At 44.3% G+C, this 20943-nt stretch overlaps 1 protein-coding gene across 8 annotated transcripts in view; it reads left to right on the forward strand.

Annotated features, from left to right (window-relative positions):
* Positions 1-20943, forward strand: part of AKAP13 (A-kinase anchoring protein 13) — a 222893-nt gene that overhangs the window by 139009 nt on the left and 62941 nt on the right. For 7 of the 8 annotated variants that reach the window (XM_064456196.1, XM_064456197.1, XM_064456194.1 and 4 more), the window contains one exon: positions 18120-18201. In XM_064456196.1, the coding sequence (XP_064312266.1) occupies positions 18120-18201 (82 nt within the window). Of the gene's footprint in view, positions 1-8047; positions 8428-18119; positions 18202-20943 lie in introns of those variants that run through there. The other variant, XM_064456200.1, reaches the window with a different exon arrangement.

Genomic DNA, 20943 nt, shown 5'->3' on the forward strand with positions numbered 1-20943 from the left:
TTTAATATTCTTTACAGAGGACTACCAGGGAAACGGATAAAACAGTGAGCGAATGAACACTTATGTGGTCCTACAGCAGACCTCCCAGGCAGGAGCTGGAATCCAAATGCCTTCTCTCAAAGTTTGTGTTGGATTTTATTTCAAGTTTCCAAATGCATGTAGAGAGGGCATGAAAATATTGGTTGGATGCGAGTGTAGGTAGGAGAGTGAGCTGAAGTGTCTGTTATTGCTGGGGAGAGGGGGGCTTGGCCGCACTCAGAGCATCTCAGTTACTGGTCGGTCTGAGATCCTCCTCCCCACAAAGCAAACAGAAAATTGGAAGGGCAAAACAAATACCGTAGTGTCTTCAATCCCCTGCCTTCATTAGCAGCCAAGCAAAAAAATTGACCTGGAAATATGATGGGTGCCTTTGTACAGTGCTCTGCTTTCCCACCACTTCACCTCCCAGATTTTGAAGTTACAAGATGAAAGAAGAGATAACTTTTTCCATTTTGACAGAGTGCCCGGCCAGGACAATACATGGTCGTGTGGGCTTCCCAAGGGCTGAGTCTCAGGGACTTCAATTAAAAGGGGAAAGAAAGGAGAAAAAAAAAAAAAGAGGGAAGCTGAATCATTTTCTGGCATGATTTATTCATTTGAATCACCCTTCTCTGTTTTTCAATTAGATTACAGTAGCTTAAACTGGAGGCATAAAAGAATGGTAAAAGTTGAATAATTTCCTCAGCTCGAGATGTGTCATTTTTATATTGTCTATTAATTTTACTTACTGATATCATACGTCACTTTTGTTGGGTTTTATCCGCCAATTCATCTGTGTAATCTGCTATCCTGTCCCTGTTTTTAGCTAAATACATAAATCTTTTAGATAGAAACATCCACCAGGCATGTCCTGGAACCGATCTCTTACTACGGCGAGGCATCCTAGAGGGGCTCAGGCGATGCCTGTCTGCTCCTGTGCTGTGCCGGTGGCAATGGGTATCGCACTGTTATTTTGGAAGATAAGGTGATGTTTCCTGCAGTCCACAAATGTGGGGTGGTCCGTTTTCCACAAAAACTCATGCAAATTTTTAACCTCATACCTTGAGCTGTAAGGCTTTACTGTTTCTGGAATTTGTTACTGTGGAATAGTGGAGCATCTGTTTTTATTTGTGCAAATCGATACTTTCTTATGTCCTCTATCTATCCCAGTGATGTCAGAACATGCTTTTTTATTATGCATGGTATAAAAATGAAATATTCCTTCCAGTTTTGCATTTGTGAACTTTATAGATAATGAAACGTCCCCTTTTTCTTGCATTTGGGACAAACGCAATGGTCTCATACTTATATCCTCTGTAGGATGAGTTATTAGACATTGCTTTTTTGGGTTTAGTGTGGATTGAGCGGGCCTTTAAATATTTGGTGGATACCCTGTGCAAACCAATTGCAAATGGCTTGTGTAATGTTTACGATGGTTTGAAAACGGTAAATACAGGTCACTATTTTAAATACTTTTATTTATATCGTTATCTTTCCAGATCCCAGAAATTGTAATTCTGCCTTTAGAGCAGGAAGCTTGAATCACCATAATTAGCAAATATTATTGCTCATTGTGTGCATGCAAAATTCGCACGTTCATTACCAGTGACTGAAAAACATGAAGGGAAATCTAAGCTAAGCTAACATGACCAGCTTTAGTACTGGATGAGGTCAAAGTGAAAGTTGTTTCTGACTCCCCCCTTTGGCAGCAGCTTCAGGCTGGGCTGAGCCAGCTGTGATACCAAAGCAATATCTCCCATCCAGACGTCTTGGCTGAAAATTGTGTTACTTCTTATGAGACCCCAATATTTTTGCATTTCTACCCATCTGTAGGTAATTAGACCCCATGCCCTGATGGGAAGTGTCTGAGCATGGGAGCAGCCCGAGTCCCGGAGGACGCGGGGATGTGCAGCACAGGTTGCTTCTGTGAGGCTGATTTGCTTCTGTGGGTCGTAGCTCAGGTGCTCCTTGACAGCCTGTTTTGGGGACTGTTCCCACTGTATCCACTCGTTATTTTCCTTTCCCCGTTTTCAGGATGCTGGAATTCACAGGGTGAAACAACATGTCCAGTGATTGACAGAAAGAAGTATTTCTCTCAACTCCCATAACATGCTAAATAAATATATGTGGCGTGGTCCAAGATCCCACAGCTCTTCAGCCAGCCAGACATCTTGTTTTGCGGTTATTTTTGGTAAAGGCAGAACTAGATGTTGCAAAGTGATATAAAGTCAGCTGAGGGGTTGCTGATCTCTTGCGTGGGATGTGTTTCTGCTGTAGCCATTTGGGAGCAGTAGGATAGGCAGTTGACTTCCTCTGGAAGGATGTTCAGGCATGCTCCGTGGAAGAGCAAAGCTTCAGCATTTTTCCAAAGGTTATTTGGGCAACAGAAGTTCCTGAGAAATGTACACCAAGTCTCTGAGAAATATTAGAAAAGGGAAGGTCAGGAAATGACTGAAGGTCTCTCAAGGTGTTTTTGTATTTTCTCAAAGCACGCACTCTGTGTGTCTGTATGTCTGACAGCTTTCCAAGCCTTTCTCGTTCCTCCTTTGTGGTTCTTCAGCTGTTTATTAGACGGTTATGTCTTTGAGCTCGAATGCAGGCTGCAGCTTTATGGTGGTTTGTTTGGATATAAAATTCAGCTCGGTCATGTCGACCCAAAGCATTGCTCTGCAATGAAATGTCTCTCTCCTGTTCGTTGCTTGAAGATCTGAATTATTTAAATAGGGAAGTTTCAGGAGAGTTGAGCTGCCCAGGCTGGAGAGTAAAACTTGTGGTGGTACTGTGGAAGATTTGCCCCAAGGATTAAGTCAGGTTGGTGAAAGTTGAGGTATTTTAGGACCAAGATTGTGAAGATTTGTCACCTGCACTGCTGAGCTTTCCTCTTACAGCAGCGCAGCACCTGCCACAGATGGGATCCCTGTGACATCTCATCACAGGGGCTGTCCACGTCCCTCTTGCTGACTCTTCTTCTTTCCATGCCCTGCCTCACAGTGGAATCCAAAATCATCGAAAAGGATGCTGCTCGGTGGGGCGCTGGTGGATCGTGCTGCAGCCGGAGGGATGCAGCCCTGCACCAAAGTGCCACCGCAGGAATGCGGATGGACAGGCAGGGTGGGAGCGAGTCGGTCACAAAACTCGGCTTTGTCTTGCGATGCTCTTGCAAGAATGAGAAGTGCATTATCTAATATCTAGGGCTCTTTACCAAGGTCTGCGGCGGGAGTGCTCGCTAGCAGTCAGCAACTGCCTGGGCATCTACAAAATCCACGTTCGAGCGTCCGACTCAGTCTCTTCTCGCGCGGGTGCTGACCTGCCTCCCGGCAGGCACGATGGATGTGTGCTCCCTTCCAGATTGGACGTGCTCCTCGTACAGGCTTTGCAGTATTAGAGTGCAGATTTCCTTTGCCTTATTTAGTTTTTTGAAGAAAGGGGTTTGTTTTGTCTATCCTCGCAAGAGCCAGAAACACAAAATTTTAAAAACCCTTTCCAAAAAGTTTATTTCTTTTAAGAAAAGAGTAATTAAAATTGTAATTCTCCTCTCTTACTGTCTGACAAATTTATTATCTCCTGTGTTTAGTGCCCAAAAGTGGGTTTTGACTTGCTTAAGACACGGAGAGTTTTTTCCTTTCATCTACTGCTCCATTAGTTCCTATCAGAGCCGCAGTTTAAAAAGTTAATACGCCTGAGTATTTCTGCAGATTGCATCATTTTCAGTGTTTCATAACAATATGGCAAAAGTAATTTGAAACAGATAACAATAGTGCAGTCTGTTTCAGAATAACCATGATTTCCTTGTCATTAAGAGGTCTGTTAGCGGGTAGAGGAGGAGGAGTTTTATCTGGATGAGTTACAGATCATATGGTGCGATCGAGCGCCTTCCCCCCTTCCTTCCCTTGAAATCCGCAGTGCTGGACTTTGGTTTGGATATGAAACGATTGGATAGTTTCAAACTCCTGTCTGCACAAAGCTGCTCAGCGCTTCCAGATGTTTTCAATAAGGAGCCCAGAACTGTCGCATCAGCAGCCGGTGGCCTGGGCTGCTGCTCCTGTCTCCGCTCCATTTTGAGCAGCTCGCAGAAAAAAAAAGAATTATTTACTCGTTGGAGTAAGGGGGGATTTTATTTAATTTTTATTCTCCGATTGTCTGGTGCAGTGAGTTTCTGAGCATAAATACTATATAGTGTGTAAAAATGTGTATGGCATTCAAGGGACTGCCTTAAATAGATGGACAAAAGAGACTGGAAGCCTTTGTTCTGCTTCGTCCGGGCTGAGTCCGTCTTCTGCGTCTGCTCGGCGTGCCTGTGTGTATATAAGGCTGTGTGCAAGGCAAGATTTCTAGCTTGAAACAATGCAGCAAAAGCCCCACCTAACGTGGGAAGAGAGTGATGGGCTCCCAGGGGGGAGCATGTCTGGCGTATTATCTTCTGTTTGTTTATATTACGTTTCTCCCCCCACTGCAACAGTAAAGTCTGGAAATGAAGATGAGATGGACTTTGGGTGTCTGTAGTCGTCACTGGCCTCCTGATCTTGGCTGTGAGTCAGGAACATAACCACAGGAAAACTCTTGGAACAAATTAGGGATTTAGAAGCTTAAATTTGAAAAGAAAAAGAGAACGGATAGAGGGGTATATTTTTTTTTGGTTGGTTTGTTTGTGTTGATTATTTCCCTGTGTGGCTGAAGGTGTAGAGGAGTCCAAAGAGATCAGTTGGTGGCCTCACTAGATCAAGACAAATGATTATGGAGGGAGACAGGTCATCGTCTTGATTCACAGGTACAGCATGGACGTGTACTGAGTCCTGGGACACATCCTGTGCCCAGAGTCACCCTGCCTGGCATGGCCTGGCACCTTCCCTAGCCAGCTCTTGCTGCCTGCCAGCGTCTTCCACCTGAAGTTTCCATTCCCTCCTGTCCCATGAAGGCATGCGTTGGGATACTTGTGGCTTTTGGCCGTACCAAGGTGCACGTGCATAGCTCAGAAAAATTGGCCTCCTCTTTTTGACTTCCTGCTACGAAGGTTACACATCTCCCAGTGCGTCTCCCGCCTCCTTTGCCTAGAGATGTTCCTCGTTTCTCCTTACCTGTAGGGAAGGGTGAGATAACGTGAGCCACAAAAGACTGGGTGTTGATGCAGCCACAAGTCAGACCTGTCACATCTCTGTGGAGCATCCTCTCGCAGTTAGTAGTGACGCTCACGTGGCAGTCTCCTGCAAGGTGGGCATTGCTTGAGCCCTGCAGCTGAACATCATCTGGCTGCCAGAGGGGTTCTGCGGTTCAAAGGTGAGGCGCATTATGTGGAGCGCTTTGACAGAACTGTGCAGCTGCCGTTTGGATAAATTTCAGCCTTATATACCAGCAGCCGTCATAAGGTTGTTTTCAGACCAATCTAAACTGCTGTTTCAGTTAAAAAAATATGGGTGCCCCACAACAAAACATTAGAGTATCATCGAAGTACAGCAACTGCTGCAAATTCCGATACCTGAACTAAGTTCACACACTTTGTTTATAGGTTCCTGTCTTACAAATTTAGATTTGAGGAAATCCCGGCCTTTTATGGTAGTGTTTGAAGGGCTGGAATGCTGTCACAGCCATTTCTGATTCCTCATCTCGACAGGCACATGATTGCTGGGATTCATTACTTGTGGAGAAAACTGGTGGCTCCAGAAAGTCCCCAAAGTACTACCACATTTCATGTGTATCCTAATACTGAAAGCAGAAGCTCCGCTTGTTGTTGAGAATAGAGTCATTGGCTGAGATCTTGAGCCAAGGATTGAAGCTGCAAGGGAGCCTCATAGAGGAGATCCTCCTCAGTTCAGCTGGTGATGTGGTGGAGATGAAGCTTTGGGTTGTGAGGGAGAGACTGGAGCCTAATGAAAGTGGGGGGAGATACCTCGCATTGACTAGGTAAGAGCATACCTGTGTCACTTACTGGGAAGAGCTGATCCACTGCGAGTCCCCAGCCCACTCCAGTGCATAGGACATGTTCGTGGCACAATGCCCAAAGGTGGACCTTTGATCGGTGGCTGGCAACTGTGCCACCGAGTCATGCTGTAGTCTTAGGAAAAGACACCCTTCTCAGTTTGCTTACCGAGTCTTCTAAGTTTAGAGGGTAATTATGCTTTTGTGTAACCTGACTGTACAGATTGGGGTGTTAGAACCAGGAGAGCCCAAAATAGTACTTTGTGTTTCTGTAAATTCCCGTTCTTCGGTGTTTTACCACACAGGCGCAGCGGGGAGTCAGTTCCTCCTGTGTTATTCACAGGCAGGCTGCTGGTGCAAAGTTTTTGGGTGATGGGAAGACTGGGTAGCACTGGAAAGAGAGGAGCTGGAGTGCCCGATCGCAGCAGATGAGTTTAGACCTCCTTTGGAAGACTCATCTTGCATGCAAATGCCAAAAACTCACTTTTTTAATCTGTTTTGGCGGGCTGCAGGGTTTGAGTCACCTTTGCCAGAGCTTGAGCTGGTGGTTACAAAGCGCCTCATACAACCAGGGGACTTGGGTCACCCTGCGGGGCTGGATGAAAAGACCTACAAACCCTTAACTAAGCTCCACGAGTGGAGCGAATCCCAGTAGCAGGAGGTGGGCCAGTTCACCCGGCACTGCAGAGGATGGCTTTTGGAGATCTGCAATTAAACGTTGGGCTGATAAGCACCATTTCCGATATCTGAGTTTCCTGCTTTGCAACACAGGATTAGCAATTCCTGTGTTTCCAGCTTTTCTACCGAGGAAAAAAGCAAGTTCTGCTCGCTACAAACTCCTAACCACAGACACCCCCCCCCCGCCCCTTTCCCTTTTCTTCTTTTTTCTTTTTTTTCTTTTTTTTTTTTTCAAACCGCCCCCATTCCCTTTTGAATCAGTGAATGAGAGAATGTCTAAAGCCAGGGAAGTATGGAAAGATTTCATCCCTCGAGAGGTCAGGGTGGGGTGGAAAGCGGAGGGGGCTGCAAGGGGGCACTTTGAAAACAGGAAACCATGTGGCAGTGTGCATGCAGGGCCCAGCTGATGTGAATGAGCTATTGAGAGGGGAGAGACGCTTGGACTGGCCCGGCATTAGAAAGACGAAAAAACTTTAGCTTTTCTTTTTTTTTTTAAAGAGAAAAAAAAAAAGCGCTGCCTTTCAGGCTAGAATAAAAGAGGGAAAATCGTATTTTCTGTAGAGCAAGTTGCTGAAATCTCTTGCTCTCTGTTGCAAACAAACAAAACAAATGGCTGATTTCCTTCCCCCACCCCATGTGCACTGATTAAATCATAAGTTTCCATTCCTGTTTTGGGGAAGTGTAAGCCTGAAGTTGTCTTTCATTCACCTGGCCTGGGGGAGAGGGAAAAGTCTTTTTACCTCTATGAAAACACATCCGTTTACTTCTCAGTCGCTTTTTGGACTGAGCAAACATACACCGAGTGCCTGTAGCCAGAGGTGGAAGGGAAGAAAAGCTGCTGCTTTTTCTTCCCCCCCGCCCCCCCCCCCCCCCCTTTTTTTTTTTCTTCCCTCTCTCTGAAGAGATGAATCATGCTCCCACAACTGCCTGGAAAGAAATTTTGAAAGCTGGGAGAAGAGTGGTGCGGGACTGAAAAGGCAAGTGACGTCCCAGCCCAAATCAGGAGGGGAGTGGCTTTATTTCATTATTTTCTTTCCTTTTGCCCTGTGCTGTCATTAGAAATTTAAACTTAACGCAAACCCGAGCCCTCCTGTCTGGTGAACAGTGGATCGACTCGAAAGGAGAAAAGTATTTTTTGTTGTTGTTGTTTCTTTCAGTGCATGAGGGCGTGAAAAAACAAACACATTGGTGACAGTATTCACGTTGGATACAGTGATCGGCGCTTTTTTTTCTTGTTCTTTTTTTCCTGAATTAGACCCGTCGTGGCTGAGCCTACCTTCTGCCTTCCCTCCCGGAGCGTCAGGGTTCCTGCTGCACACATCTGGCTTTTGTTCTCTTTTGGGGCAGGATTTTCATTCTGGTGATTTTTGGATATCAAAGTTGTCTGGAAAAACATTTTTTTATTATTATTATTACTATAACAGGAAGGCTGATACCATTCTTAGCAGTTGCAAAAAAAACCCAACGTCCTATATGTATAAAGCTCTCTTCAAATATCTTTTGTTTGCTATAAGTTCCTGCATTGCCTGTATAAGCAAATCTGTTCCAAGAAGACTTTATCAGCCGGTCGCAGCTCTGGGATTTTCTTTTTCCTGTTAAGAGCCTCGGACAGGCTGGTGTGCGGAGACACGGGGACTCCTCCGAGCACGTACGTGAGAGGTGTGGAGCGCGCCTGGCCGTGGTCAGCCCGGGGTTCATGGTGGGCTCTGCTCCTCCACTCCCGGCTTTTTGGACAAAATGTACGAACGCCATAAGAGGCGATACAGCCTGTGCGACATTTCCAAGGTGGACAGGACTGTAGATGTTGTGTTGTTAAAGGTATGATGTTTGTGTACACTTACTTACAGGTTCCTTTCTCCATCTCTAACGGGTCTCTCTCTTCCGCGCTGTACCCGTCGCCCAAGCTGGACGGTGCAAAGAGGGGGAACAGGTGGAAGAGCTCTTGTCCTTCAGCACGGAGATGGCTTTGAGTGCTGTCAAACCATTTCATGCCAAATATTATCACTGCAACCAGATATCCTTGTGGCATGTGATGTTTTCTGCGTAAGGTGCTGTTCGGCAAAGGGTTTTCATTTCCAGTGGTCGCTTTTGGGGTTGAAATGCACGTGTCCTCAGTAAGATGTGTTCTGCCAAAAAAGGCATGGTGAACCCTGCTTTGCCTCTGTTTTTTGTTTGTGTTTGAAGGGTATTGCTGTTGGTCTTATTGTTTGGGTGTGAGTTTCATCTGAAGATGGGTTGGAGCTAGAGCCAGGGGTGACTTCTGGCTAATTGTCCCAGTATGTTCCTCCTCTAATCTAAAATTAGCAAGTGCTCCACCAAATGGCACAGTGGCAGTCTGGGAATGTCCTGTCTCCGTAACAGCTTTTTGGAGCTTGAGCAGTTTCCTGGCAAAGTGGATGGAAATCGGAAAGCAGCCAGAGAGACTACAAGACACAGCCCAACTTAGGGATCTGAACTCCTGGAAGAGCATTTTCTTCCCCTCTCCCTTTTTCTCTCTTCTCTTTTCTTAGCTGAGGTACTTGGTTTCTGCATGATCATGTGGCTTCCTTTTTCATGGTTTTTGCTTCGTGTCCTTGTTTCAGAGTCAAGAACACAGAAGTTTTATTTTGAGATTATTCTTGTTCTACTTAATCTGCACTAAAATAAGCCTAGCACTTGATAACTTGCACTGTTTAGGAATAAAAATATTTTTCTTTGAGTGTATCCTTTGTTTTTTAGTGACACAAATAACCATAACTTGTTTTCCCTACCAACTCAATTTTGTCGACTGTTTTTTGAACTCTCATGTTAATGATGCTGGTTGTGGATTGAATCCCATGGCATTCAATCTCTAGACACCCTATGAGTCATTTTAAAAATGTAGACATATTGTACACACACTACTCGTGTGAAACAACTGCTTAATAATTCTTGGGCAAAGACCTGGTACCACTGACAACCTCAGTTGCTATTGTATAAAACAATCTTTTTCTTTATAAAGAATATCTAGATGCCTGGGTTGAAATGTAATTCACTATAATTATCTGACTTCAGTATTTCTGATGTCATCGGTTCCTTAAATTAGTTTTTGTTCAGCAAAGCTTAGATTTTATAACAAAATGTGGCTCTTGTTAGTTCCCACTAGTATTTTCCTAATTGAGTTTCAAAGCTGTGGGTTATACTGTCTGTTCCTGCAAGTGACTCAGTGTCCATATATGTGTGCGTGTGTGCACGCATTGCTGCTCCGAACACAGGCCGCACAGGCCGCAGATGTTTAAAGTAAGGAGGGTGCTAGTGACAGCTATAGTTACAATCACTTTGTAGTCATTCTTCATGTTTTAGCTGGTTCCTATAACATAACTCATAGATGAAATGAAGTTTTGGAGATGTAGGGATCCAAGCCAGCACTAGAGTGCGTCAGTGGCAGATCATCTCTTGACGTTAATGGGAGTTGGATCAGACCCTTAATGAGGGAGCTGGAGGGCGGGGGGTTTTGCTGGGTTTGGTTTTAATTAAAATACTTAAATAAAACTGTACCTTATCTGGGTCATCGTATTTTGGTGAGTTAAGAGGACAGGGTTTCTTAAGTGTCAAGTACTGAAAAGCAAGTAAATTATCCTTACAACAAAAGCAAACCCAAATAGGGTCCACTAGGAGTGTTTGATCTGAATGAACTTTTAACAAGATACCTGCGAAGCACCGAACAGCTCTCAGTTTGGCCTACAGATTGCCTCAGACAAGCTGTCTTTTTGAGTGGTAGATGAATGTGTTCTTTCCTTCCTTTTAAGACAGGGAACTTGGTAATCACGACATAGGAAAGAATAACAGCTGGTGGAGAAGGGCAACTGGAAAAAGTTGTGAGCAGAGAAGATCTTGTCGCTTCTGTTACTAAATGTTTATAGATGGGATTATATCTGCGTTGATTGGCAACCATTCTTAGATGTAGCTGCAAAAGAATTTTGGTTCATACCAACTATTTTGCAATGCACGTGTCTTCTGAAGGGTCACTGTGGTGGGGCTCAAATTTTCCATGTTTAGATTGTGCCTGAAACAGTGGTTTGTGAAGTTACGAAAAAGAAAAACCTCAGCCATCTTAGGCATTGATGCACACAATTATTTTTAGCTTTAGCATTGTTTCTTCTCCCTCCCCACGTATGAAAAAGCAAGAGGCAGTGGGTAACTCGGTCTCCTAACCTCTGCATTGGAGGCAGGACCTCATCTTTACTGAGGCTCTTTTTGCTGGTGCAACAATGTGAGCGTGATGAACTTGGTTACTGAGCATAGTGATTTGTCACTGTACAGGGAAGCCTGGATGATGCAGAAATGGCATAGAAATTTGCTGTCATGTTTCCTGCCAAAATTGCGTTGCAGGAGAGGAGGGAGATGATGTGGGGCATGTTGGATATCTGCTTGTTTCAACAATTTGCCGAGCTCTGGGCAGCTACGTGCAGGGTAAAGCAGTCTGCACTATGTTATTCCAAGACCCAAAATGGGAAGTCTCAGTGTGCCCATGTGTGAGTTGGCAGCCCGATCCCATTTTTATGTTGTGCCTGCTACCACAAATATAGCTATCTAGGGACAGAATACGGAAACCACACTGGCTGGCACCTTGCGAATACATGTGAAGTTAGACAGGCGTTCAAGTCTGGATGAACAGGCTGTGCTTTGCAGAGTTGGCAAATAAGAAATGGGCTCGCTTTGAGAATGGGAGACTGAGCAATTGCAACTGGAAATGTTTCATAATTGCTCCTTGCCTGTGTCTACATTTCACCTTTGTACATGAATGCTCAAACTGTTAAGTGTAGGCAGAAGGTGTAAGTTTTTTTTTCATAACTGGGGAAACGAGGTTTGATTTAGCTGCTCTTCAGATGAACAGATCCCATTCAGCTTCCACTTAAAGATCAGAACATTATTCCTGAAGTTAAGACCAGCCCAATGTTATAAAAATAATTAAGGCATTTTGAAATTAAAGGGGCAGTGTTATCAATTAGTTGTTCTGCTCCCTGGCAGAGGCTTCTCTTGTAGCTACCCGAGCGCCGGAGAAGATCCTCTGGAATGAATCCTGCCCACCTAAGGCAAAGTGCAATTTGCAGCATCCTAAACTGGTAGTGCGTGGGGAAGGTCCTCAAATTAACTGAAACTAAGGTTTCTTCCACTGTGTGTTATCATACTTATAAAGCTTTTTCTTGTTTCATGTTTTTGGTTATTTGACACATAAGCATGTTCATTTCTTCTTTGGGGTGGTTCTTCTGAGGGAAGTACCATCCTCAGATCTTGGGCATGCAGCGTCTCATCAAACTTTGCGGCCCTAAAATGATTCTGCGCTATAATCCTGCACCTGTCTGCACTGGTTTGTTTATTGAAGGGACAAGAGGAGAGAAGTGTATTTATGATGATGTGGATGATGTCTGTGTTTTTCTGCTTGTGTCTCATGTAGAATTAGAACTGGAAGGATAACTTAAATAAAACTGATATATTTTCACCTTAGGCACATACATGTCTGTGGGAATTTTGCTCCTATGTTAGTCAAGAAATGTTTGTTATGCAAAGCCATTGCTTTTATTTTTAAAGCTTTATTAAATTTTGTTGTTACCAGGACTCTTAATTCTGCTGGTGGAGGACATTCCAGTGCCAAGGGCTGGAAAATGTTCTTGGGGCACACGTTCCTTTCCCCAGTTGGGACATTGCCAGGGGGAAAAGTGTACTCTAGGAATTCAGCATTGCTCTTACACCACAAAGTGCTAATTTATTCAGTCATTTAAAATGTCCTGTGGTTGTAGGAGCCTCTTCTGGTGTAATCCTTCAGTGTAGTTCTCTGTGGCACTGCTCACTTGTTGCTGAGAACGAGGTCACTTTGGACCTCCTTGAAAAAATGTTGTCCTGATATGGTGTCACCAATTCTGTAAAGGCAAAAGGCTCAATGTAGCATATTTACGGTGCTGTAAGATAAATCTCTGTAGAAATCATTGTGGAAATGCAAGTGTTGTCACTTGTCCCTTTCAGCATATGTTGGAGAATTGTTTTTGTGTTCATCTGCACGGTAAAACCTTCCCCTAACGCTAAATCTAAGAAAATACACAGGGAGTTTACAAAAAAAAAACATACCACAAATAAATATGGAATTTGCAAGCAAACTAATATATGTCTGCTCTTAATATTGACTGGCAGGCTGATTGACAAAGCAGTGATTTTTGCTCTTAGTGTGTGTTTTGTGTATATTGAGGTTTGTGGCATCAATGTCTGTTGAAGGAAGACGGGAAATTCCTTCCCCAGGTGCTCCATCCCTCATGGTCCTTTTGAAAGAGGTTTGGGGGATCTTGAGAGGTGGTTTTTGTGAAGAGGGGGAATCAACTGTTGCTTTAGTTTCTAGTTCAGGAATTAGAGGCAACTGGGTAATTCCATCATAATTGGAATTGTAAAGTTAAAAGTTGTTCAGAATAAACATTGAATTCCAGTGAAAACTATCCTACAGGAAATTTTCAGCAACAGGTAGTTCCTAGAGAATAAAGATTTGCATTAAAAATTAAAAAAAAAAAATCATTGTATCATTCCTGATTATTAAAAAAAATCAGTTTTAATTGAATTTAAGTATTGGTTGTTTTCTGGTTTTGTTCTTCCGTGGATATTTCAAGTCTTTCCAGTGCCAGTTATTGGTCAGTATGGTGTACAGGTACCTAATGAGACACCAAGCAAGCTAGAATTACTCTGCTAAATATTTTCCTATGTGCAGTGGTATCTGGTTTTAGCTGCAAGGTAGAACTTAGTCTGGAAGTTGGGAGAGGGGGGAAGGAGAGAAATGGAAACTTGTAAATTTAGGACAAAGTTAAAACAATATGGAGGGAAGATGAATCCCTAGAGATTTGCTAGGAAATGAAAGTTAAAATCATCTGGTTCCTTCTGCTCTGGAGATGTGATTTATACCGCTACCAGTGAGGCTGACAAACGCAAACTTCTAAAATAGCAGAAGATTTCCTGAGAGGTCACCGTGTTTTCTTTATTGTGAAATGGAAGGCAAGAAGAGTTAATAATACCAGAGGGAGAGGAAAAGGACTTTTCCATGGTGGAAAGGTAGGAGAGGTACATGGGAACGAGATAGCATCTGGCCCCCGAGGCAAGTGTTTCTAGCAAGCTCTCCGCTGTGCCACTCTGCCAGGAGACATTTCTGAAATACCTAATGCGAAGGAGGTCCCGATTCTGGTGTTCATGGGCAGGCACAACGCACAGGACCATCAGCGCTCGAGGGGGTTAGAGAACTCCTTAGCCGAGACTGTCGTGCAGGGGGAGAGGAAGGAAGAGCCAGGGAATAGAGGCTGGGGTCACTCTTCGTTCCTGTATGATGGAGGACATCCCGGTCCGGTTTGTCTCCCAGGTCATCCAGCGCCACCCTTCTCTTTTGCAAAGAGGTTTACGCATTAAGTCACATTAAGTTTCAAATTCAGCGTCTGCAGGAAGACATCTCTGAGAGTCAGGAAATACATACATGTGTGCCCAGAAAGAGCAATCAAACTGTCTGCTGCTTGCAACTCCAGCTGGTGTCCTAAAGCCCTCTTTGGACATTTAGTCGGCTAGTGTTTCACAGGCAAACAGCAAATCCTTCGGGATTCAGTTTTTGGTGCCTGGGGATGTGCTTCCATGATTCATTCTGTGTCTGAGCTACAGATAAGCAGATTCAGACTTCTGCATGGAAAAATAGCTGGTTCTCTCCTGGTGTTTTTTCAAAAGCTGTGTATTGAAACCCTGTTCCCAGAGGCTGTTTCATATTCCCTTCTGCCATTTGAACACCACTGCAACCTCTGCTCCCACCGCAAAGACTTGGGATGCCCAGAATCGATGGGCTGTAATGTGTGGGCAAGGCAGAAAATGCGTGGGGGGTTTACCTTCTGTGCCCACCAGCCTGTGGTCCTGTTGTTGGGCTTCTCTTAGCAAGACGGAGGCTAAGGGAAGAAGGGAGGAATAATATTGTTGCATACAGTGCACACTTGTCCGCAATATCCCAAGACAATCTCATTTAGAATTTCTTCATACTGGTGCATTCCCCAACCCCTGATGTGCAGGAGCTATTAAAATGGTATTTTCTCTGCAGCCCTTATTGTCTGTACCTGCAGTCGCTAGTCCTGAGTAAATACGAGCAGAATTCAGTTGCTGAGGAGGGATGCCCAGTACTCCATCTTGGGCTGTGGGTAGCGGGGTTTGTGTTTTGAGTGTCTGTGGACCACCCAGTTTCCTGAGAGCACACAGTAGACCTCCCTCAAATCCTGTCTGGGCTCCTTTTGGCATATGGAATACTTGTGTATAGTAGTGGTTTCCTTTGTTTGTATTTTGATGAGGACAATGATTATTATTATTCGTGAATTAGGGCTACCTAGATAAATACTCAGCTCCTAATGTTTTGTTTTGTACATAATCAGGTATATCTGAAGCAGCACCTTAAATCTCAGTGTTATTCTCTCATTACTTGTTTAGTAGAAAAAAACCAGACGTTTTCAATACTTGGCAAAGTCACAGGGCAGAGGAGAGAGCTGGCTGGGTAATGGGAAAAATACTCACATCTTTTTTGAAAAAGTGCCAATGTCTATAATGCATTTTCAGTGAATGACTCAATTGGTTCTATTAAAGGAAAAAATATAATGTTAATTCAACCTAATATACTTTATTCTGTTACCAACCAACTGATAGGCTTGAACCTTCTCATATGTTGCTTTCTTACTGCTAATTATTGAGCAGGATGTTTAATTATCAATTTCCAATAGTCAGTAGCAGTATAAATCAGTAGTTCCCTTAGATTTGATGGAGGTACATTGATTTAAGAGTGAGGAGGACCAGGCTCAATATGACGAGGAAGGAGTTAGGTGCAAGCCAGGCAGAAGGAGGCAGAACTTGATTTTGTATCTGAAATGGGTTCTTTCTTCATTTGAGTCGACTTGAGCACATTTGCATTTGTCCTCCTATCTGTGTTCAGGCTCAACCTCTAGATTTGCCTTTAATAAAATGTAAGACTGTGTGCTGCAAAATAGATTCTGGTTTGGCTGGAGAAAAGAGAATATTAACATGAGATTTATTGACTTTACAGTCATAATGTGGTATTTATTGACTTTACAGCTCTATTAAGGCTAAAAAGTAGGTCTAAATTTTGCAGTGAAGTTTAATTGCTATGGTTAGATACCTCTCAGCCTTGCTGAGAACAGGGGGTATCTTTCTTCCATTGAAAGAAGCCAAACAGTGACCCACTGTCCTTGTGACAGTTAAAACTCATCATCTTTATCTCAGTTTGAAAAACAAGAAGTCATTGAGTATTTGCTTACAAAAGCCTTTCTCAGACTGCTTCTCTTCCTCTCTCCATCTCTCACTTAATATATGTGTAATAATCTCATTTTATATGTAATATATATAAAAAGAAGACGGGCGAGCAGTTGTGTGGGTAGATGCATTGAGTAGAGGTGCAGGGAAGGATGGGATCATAGATGTACATACCTATAGGGGTCTAATGGGTTCTTAGATGATTGTGTGTATAATGCATATGTATGAACAGAGGCAGCGAGCAACTAATAGTAAGTGTACATCAGTGCATGCATATCTAAGAAAAATAGCCTGTAAAATTGCATGGAGGTGGGGAGGGATGTCCATGTGGGACATGCGCTGAGGTCACCCTGAGACCTGGCCCTGGTAGAGCACGAGGTCTCCTTCGCCACTCGTGGGAGATTCTTGCTTATTTTTCCCCTCTCAGATCTGCTCTGCTCCTTCCCTTCCCTGTCTCCCCCAGCAAGAGCTGCTGACTGGGGAAGGTCACGGCATCCTTGCTGCTGGGGGATTTTAAGGGCACGTTGGATTAAGACCTCTCAGATAATATTTGAGCTTGACTTGGAGCATGGAAAGGGACTAGCTGACCTGTCAAAGGCCCCTCCAACCCCATTTTGTCATCACAGAAGTATGGAGGAGGGCAAAGCCTAAGGAAGAAAAACGTGCTGTAGAAAGTAGCTGACAGGTCAGGGGGAGCAGAGGTTGACTCTGCGGTGTGGTGAGCAGGAGGTGAGCGGAGGTGCTGGCAGGAGCCCCTCTCCTGAAGGGCAGGGGGATGCAGCCAGAGCGGTGAGGAGCGCCAGCGACTGCAAATAACAAGTTCTATGATCACAGCAAGAAAGGGAAGAAGGATGTGGGTCATTATTCAAAGCAGCGCAAGTCAGGTCAAGGGTGTAGGAGAGCCTTGGTTTTTCTTTATTACAAAAAAAAAAAACACCCAACAAAAACCTAAAAAGTAAAAAACAGTGTATTTCATAACATGGGAGAAAGGAGAACGTCGAGGGGGTGAGAATCCAGCAAGGGACTGCAAAAATAGAGCAGGATTGTGGAGGAAATTTGAAGACAGGTCAGAAGCAAAAAGTAGATAGTCAAAAATTATCTATTTGACAGAGAGAAGAAAAAGGAGGTTATTTCAGGAGAGAGAAGGAGAACCAAAGAGAGGGTAGGAGAAATAGTTGGCATAGAAAATTGACAAAGTAATCTGTTTCAGTGGCTTTTTTTTAGCTACAACGTAACATACAACATCCTGTATGTTGACGCAGGTCAGGAGGGGAAACAACCTCTGGATATTGTGACATGGGATTGTCCAAGCGAGATTTGCTTGTGTTTGACAAATAGAGGTGTTTGGCTAGGAGGAACGGCAGAGCTGCTGAAGGAGAGAGAGCAAAGAGGGTTCCAGTCTACCAGCTGTACACAAAAACGATGGGAAGCCTATGTTGGCTGAGCCAAGGGTTGTGGATAGTCCAGCACACTTCAGAGTCTAAATGTTGGACAACACAACCCAAGTGAGGAAGAGTAAAGCAGAAGCAGGTGGGGGAAAAGTCTGAGAGCAGATCAGTCACCCTTGCTGAAAGACTGGAAGTCGTGGAAGGGGTGAGGAACAGGGTGAGATGATAAGGGCTGATGTTGAAACAAACCATGTGATATATCTTAGTGTTAAAATGGGGGTTTCTAACAACATCATCCTTCCAGTTAATGCAAACACAAAGTGCTTCCAGTTCTCACCGTGACCTGGGCACTTCCCTAGCCCTCGTTTCCACGTATCAGAGCACCTTACTATCTTTAAGGTAATTATCTTTGCAGCAATATGTGTGGTAAGGAATTGCTTATTCTGTAGATAGTGAACTGAGGCATAAAAGGGCATAAAAGCAGAGGAGTATCTTGCCTGCAGTCCCGCTACAAATACAAGTGAGGACTGAAGCCAGGTTTCTTCAGTCCTCAACTAGTAGCTTAAATGCTGGCTCATCCTCTCTCTGAACTCCTGCCTTGAGCTGGAGCCATCTTGAAATCATACTTTCCACGGAGAAGTAAAAGTTTTTTGGCATATTTTAATGCTTTGTTTAGTGATGCTAAAAAAAAAAAGCCATAAGTTACTCTTGAGGTTTTTGTTACTGGGACAAAATTAAGCCATAACTCTATATTTTCTGGTTGATGCAGAGCGGCATTGCAGAGGAGGCTGATGAGGACATTAGGGACATTGGCCTTTCACTGATTTGCTCTGGTCTGTTTTTCAGATAAACCGTGAAAGCTGGTGTTCACTGGAGCCATGTCCCGATTCTTCCCTGCTGGAACGCAAGCGGACGCGGGAGTCATCAGGTGAGCAGCGTGCCGGTGGTGGCTCCAGGCGAGCAGCCCTGCGGTTCTCCTCACCGTTTCTTTCCTTCTTTTTCTTCTCACTTTTGACATCCTAGCCTTGATGGGTAAAATACATAAACTAAAGAAAATGTGTAATGAATCTGTGATGAGTCATTGCGAGCACATGGTTGTAGCACTTGACTTGCAGTGAGCTGTATGGTGTGTCACCTTCTGAAGTAATTATGCATTTGAAGTACTTAAGTATTACAATTTTTTTTCCTTAAATCAACTTGAAAAGGGTGGTGGGGGACACAGACATGGGTTCTAGCTAAAAGGATAATAGAAATAAAAGAAACAAAAGAAAAAAGAAGTCAGAAATTTTAAGTCCTGAATCCATATTTAGATCTAAATCAGTGGCTTGATTTTACACACACACACACCCCTTCCCCTCCCCCCAAAGCTGCCATGATTTCCAGCCCTCAGGAAGCAGGAAGGCTGTTCAGAGCCATCGTTCCCACACCCTGCCCACCAGCCATGCCGAGCTCCCAGCCCTGCGTGCTGGCTGGTGCTTTCTGGCTTTTCCACTGGGACAGAAAATCTTGTCTGGGCAAGTTTCAAAGAGGGGTTGGTGTCCAAGATAAGAAAAAAGCATTTCCTTTCATTGAATTATGCATGTTCGAAACAAATAGAGTAATTTATCAGGGCCCTGAACAGTGACTTTGCTCGGACTGTTCATAGAGAGGACACTTCTTGCCCTGCCCTGCTCATTATGAGCAGGCGTCTCACCTGCATCTTCTTCCATTTGTCTGAGAGACTTGAAAGAAAAACAGGTTGAATCCCAGACTGTCAATGTGAAATTCAAATCCAGTCTTTTCAGAGTGTAGGCTAAGAAGGGATAATTTGGGTAACTGACCCAAGAGGTTCAACCTAGGTAGAAGTTCTAGCTCCCATCAAACTTAAATAAGCGCTTTTTTATTTAAAAAAAAAAAAAAAGTCCTGTGTTTAGAATAGTTTAGAACAGTGAAGAGCTGTTTCAAGAGTGTTTTACAGGAGAACCTGCGGTATCACCACGTTGTTTCTTTACTAATTGTGTCCCTGAATTCGTTGCCTCTTGGTATGATAATTTTACACTCCAGGCACAAGTTATTGCTCTCCGTTTTGGCTGCAAAATGACATGCACTCATTTGACTTGCCAAATCTGTCATCATGTATTCATATGTATCAGTACTAGTTAGATACTTATCCATTATCTAATGCAATATACTTATAGAAATATAAATTACATAATCAGGGAGCCGTATATACAAATATATGTTAATAATTATAGTAATACATGTCTGTAACACAAGCACAAAGAGGCAGGTTTTTTAAGTTGATTTAATGTATTCTCTGGTTGGAGTGAAGCAGTGGGAAGATCTCGGGCTCTGCAGGTTCTGGCCTTTCTAGAAATAATGTTGTTATTGCACATGCAGCTGCGCTGCGGTGCTGTGCAGTGTAGAGAGGGCAAGAAAAATCTGGCAACACCTAACAGCAATAAACCCACCAGCTGTCGTAATGTGCCTAACTTAAAAATACACAACTTGATAGGGAGTTAGATCTTTTTCACCTGCTGAATAATCCTGGTGAAATGGCTTGTAAGGACAGAGTCCTCAAATCTTAGAAGGTAACTCCAGAAACCGTAGTGTCTCGTTTTCTGTCAGTGGTTTTGAAATGAAACGCCTGGAGGAGCGTGGCAGATACACAGCTATCAGCATGGAATTGGAGGGCTCAGCTCTGTCTTGGAAGACGAGGCTTTGGAAAATGTACGTAAAAGAGTTGCTTGGAAATTTTCTTCCTAGGGCTCTTTACTATGTAATTTTTTTTTTGCCTCCATATTACGCACAGAAGTGTATTATCATCATCACTGTATTTTCACCTGCACCTCCCAGAGAGGAGCAGATAAGCACAGCAGCGCTATCGGTCCAGCGTGTGCAGCAAGCGGGGCTGGATGTGTGATGGGAGTCACAGTCCCCGTGCCATGGCAGTGCTGTCACTGGGGCTCGCCAGGTCACGCGTGTTGGAGACGGAGCTCAGCATTGTGCAATGCCTGTGCTGTTTAAATCAAAGAAAACAAACCCAATGTCCTAACTGAGAAAAGGGGGGGGGGGGGGGGGAAGACACCCCCAAACAACCAAAAATGAAGCAGCAGGGAGGGAAGAGAGGATCTGGGGGGGTCTGTGGATCCTCATCACTCTGCTCCTCATCATCCCTCCCTGCTGCTTCATCTCCTCTGTCCCATGGAGGCTCCTGCAGAGCCTTTTGCTGCCTTTTATGATTTATCGTCAGGGTGAAGTATCCATCCCTTGGCGCATCTGAACCGTCCCCGCTGATTTTCCACTGGAACGTGGCTCGAGCCCCTTTGTTTTTCAGTCTGGGCTGTGGACACGCTCTGCCGGCTGCCAGCTGGATGGCCAGCACCCTGGCCCGCTCCCTTACAGCCTCTCCATCTCTTCTTTGCCTTTCCCTTCTTTCCCCGCCACCCTTCCCTCCCCCTTCTTCTCTTCCCCCTCCCTCCTCCCCTTTGGTGATGGAAAAGCAGTTCAGATTTTCCAGGTTTACCGAAAGGGGAACGGGACCGGGGAGCAGCCACATTGACTCCAATAAGTGCTTTTCCAATTCTCTGCAGTGTGGAAACTCCTCTGCAGGGTAATGGGGTTTCCGACCCGTTTCGGCTCCCCTGTGCCCAAAATGGGGGTGCGCCCGATCCCATCAATAAATTCACTT

Source organism: Phalacrocorax carbo, chromosome 7 (genome assembly GCF_963921805.1).
Source record: "Phalacrocorax carbo chromosome 7, bPhaCar2.1, whole genome shotgun sequence".
Lineage (NCBI taxonomy): Eukaryota > Metazoa > Chordata > Aves > Suliformes > Phalacrocoracidae > Phalacrocorax > Phalacrocorax carbo.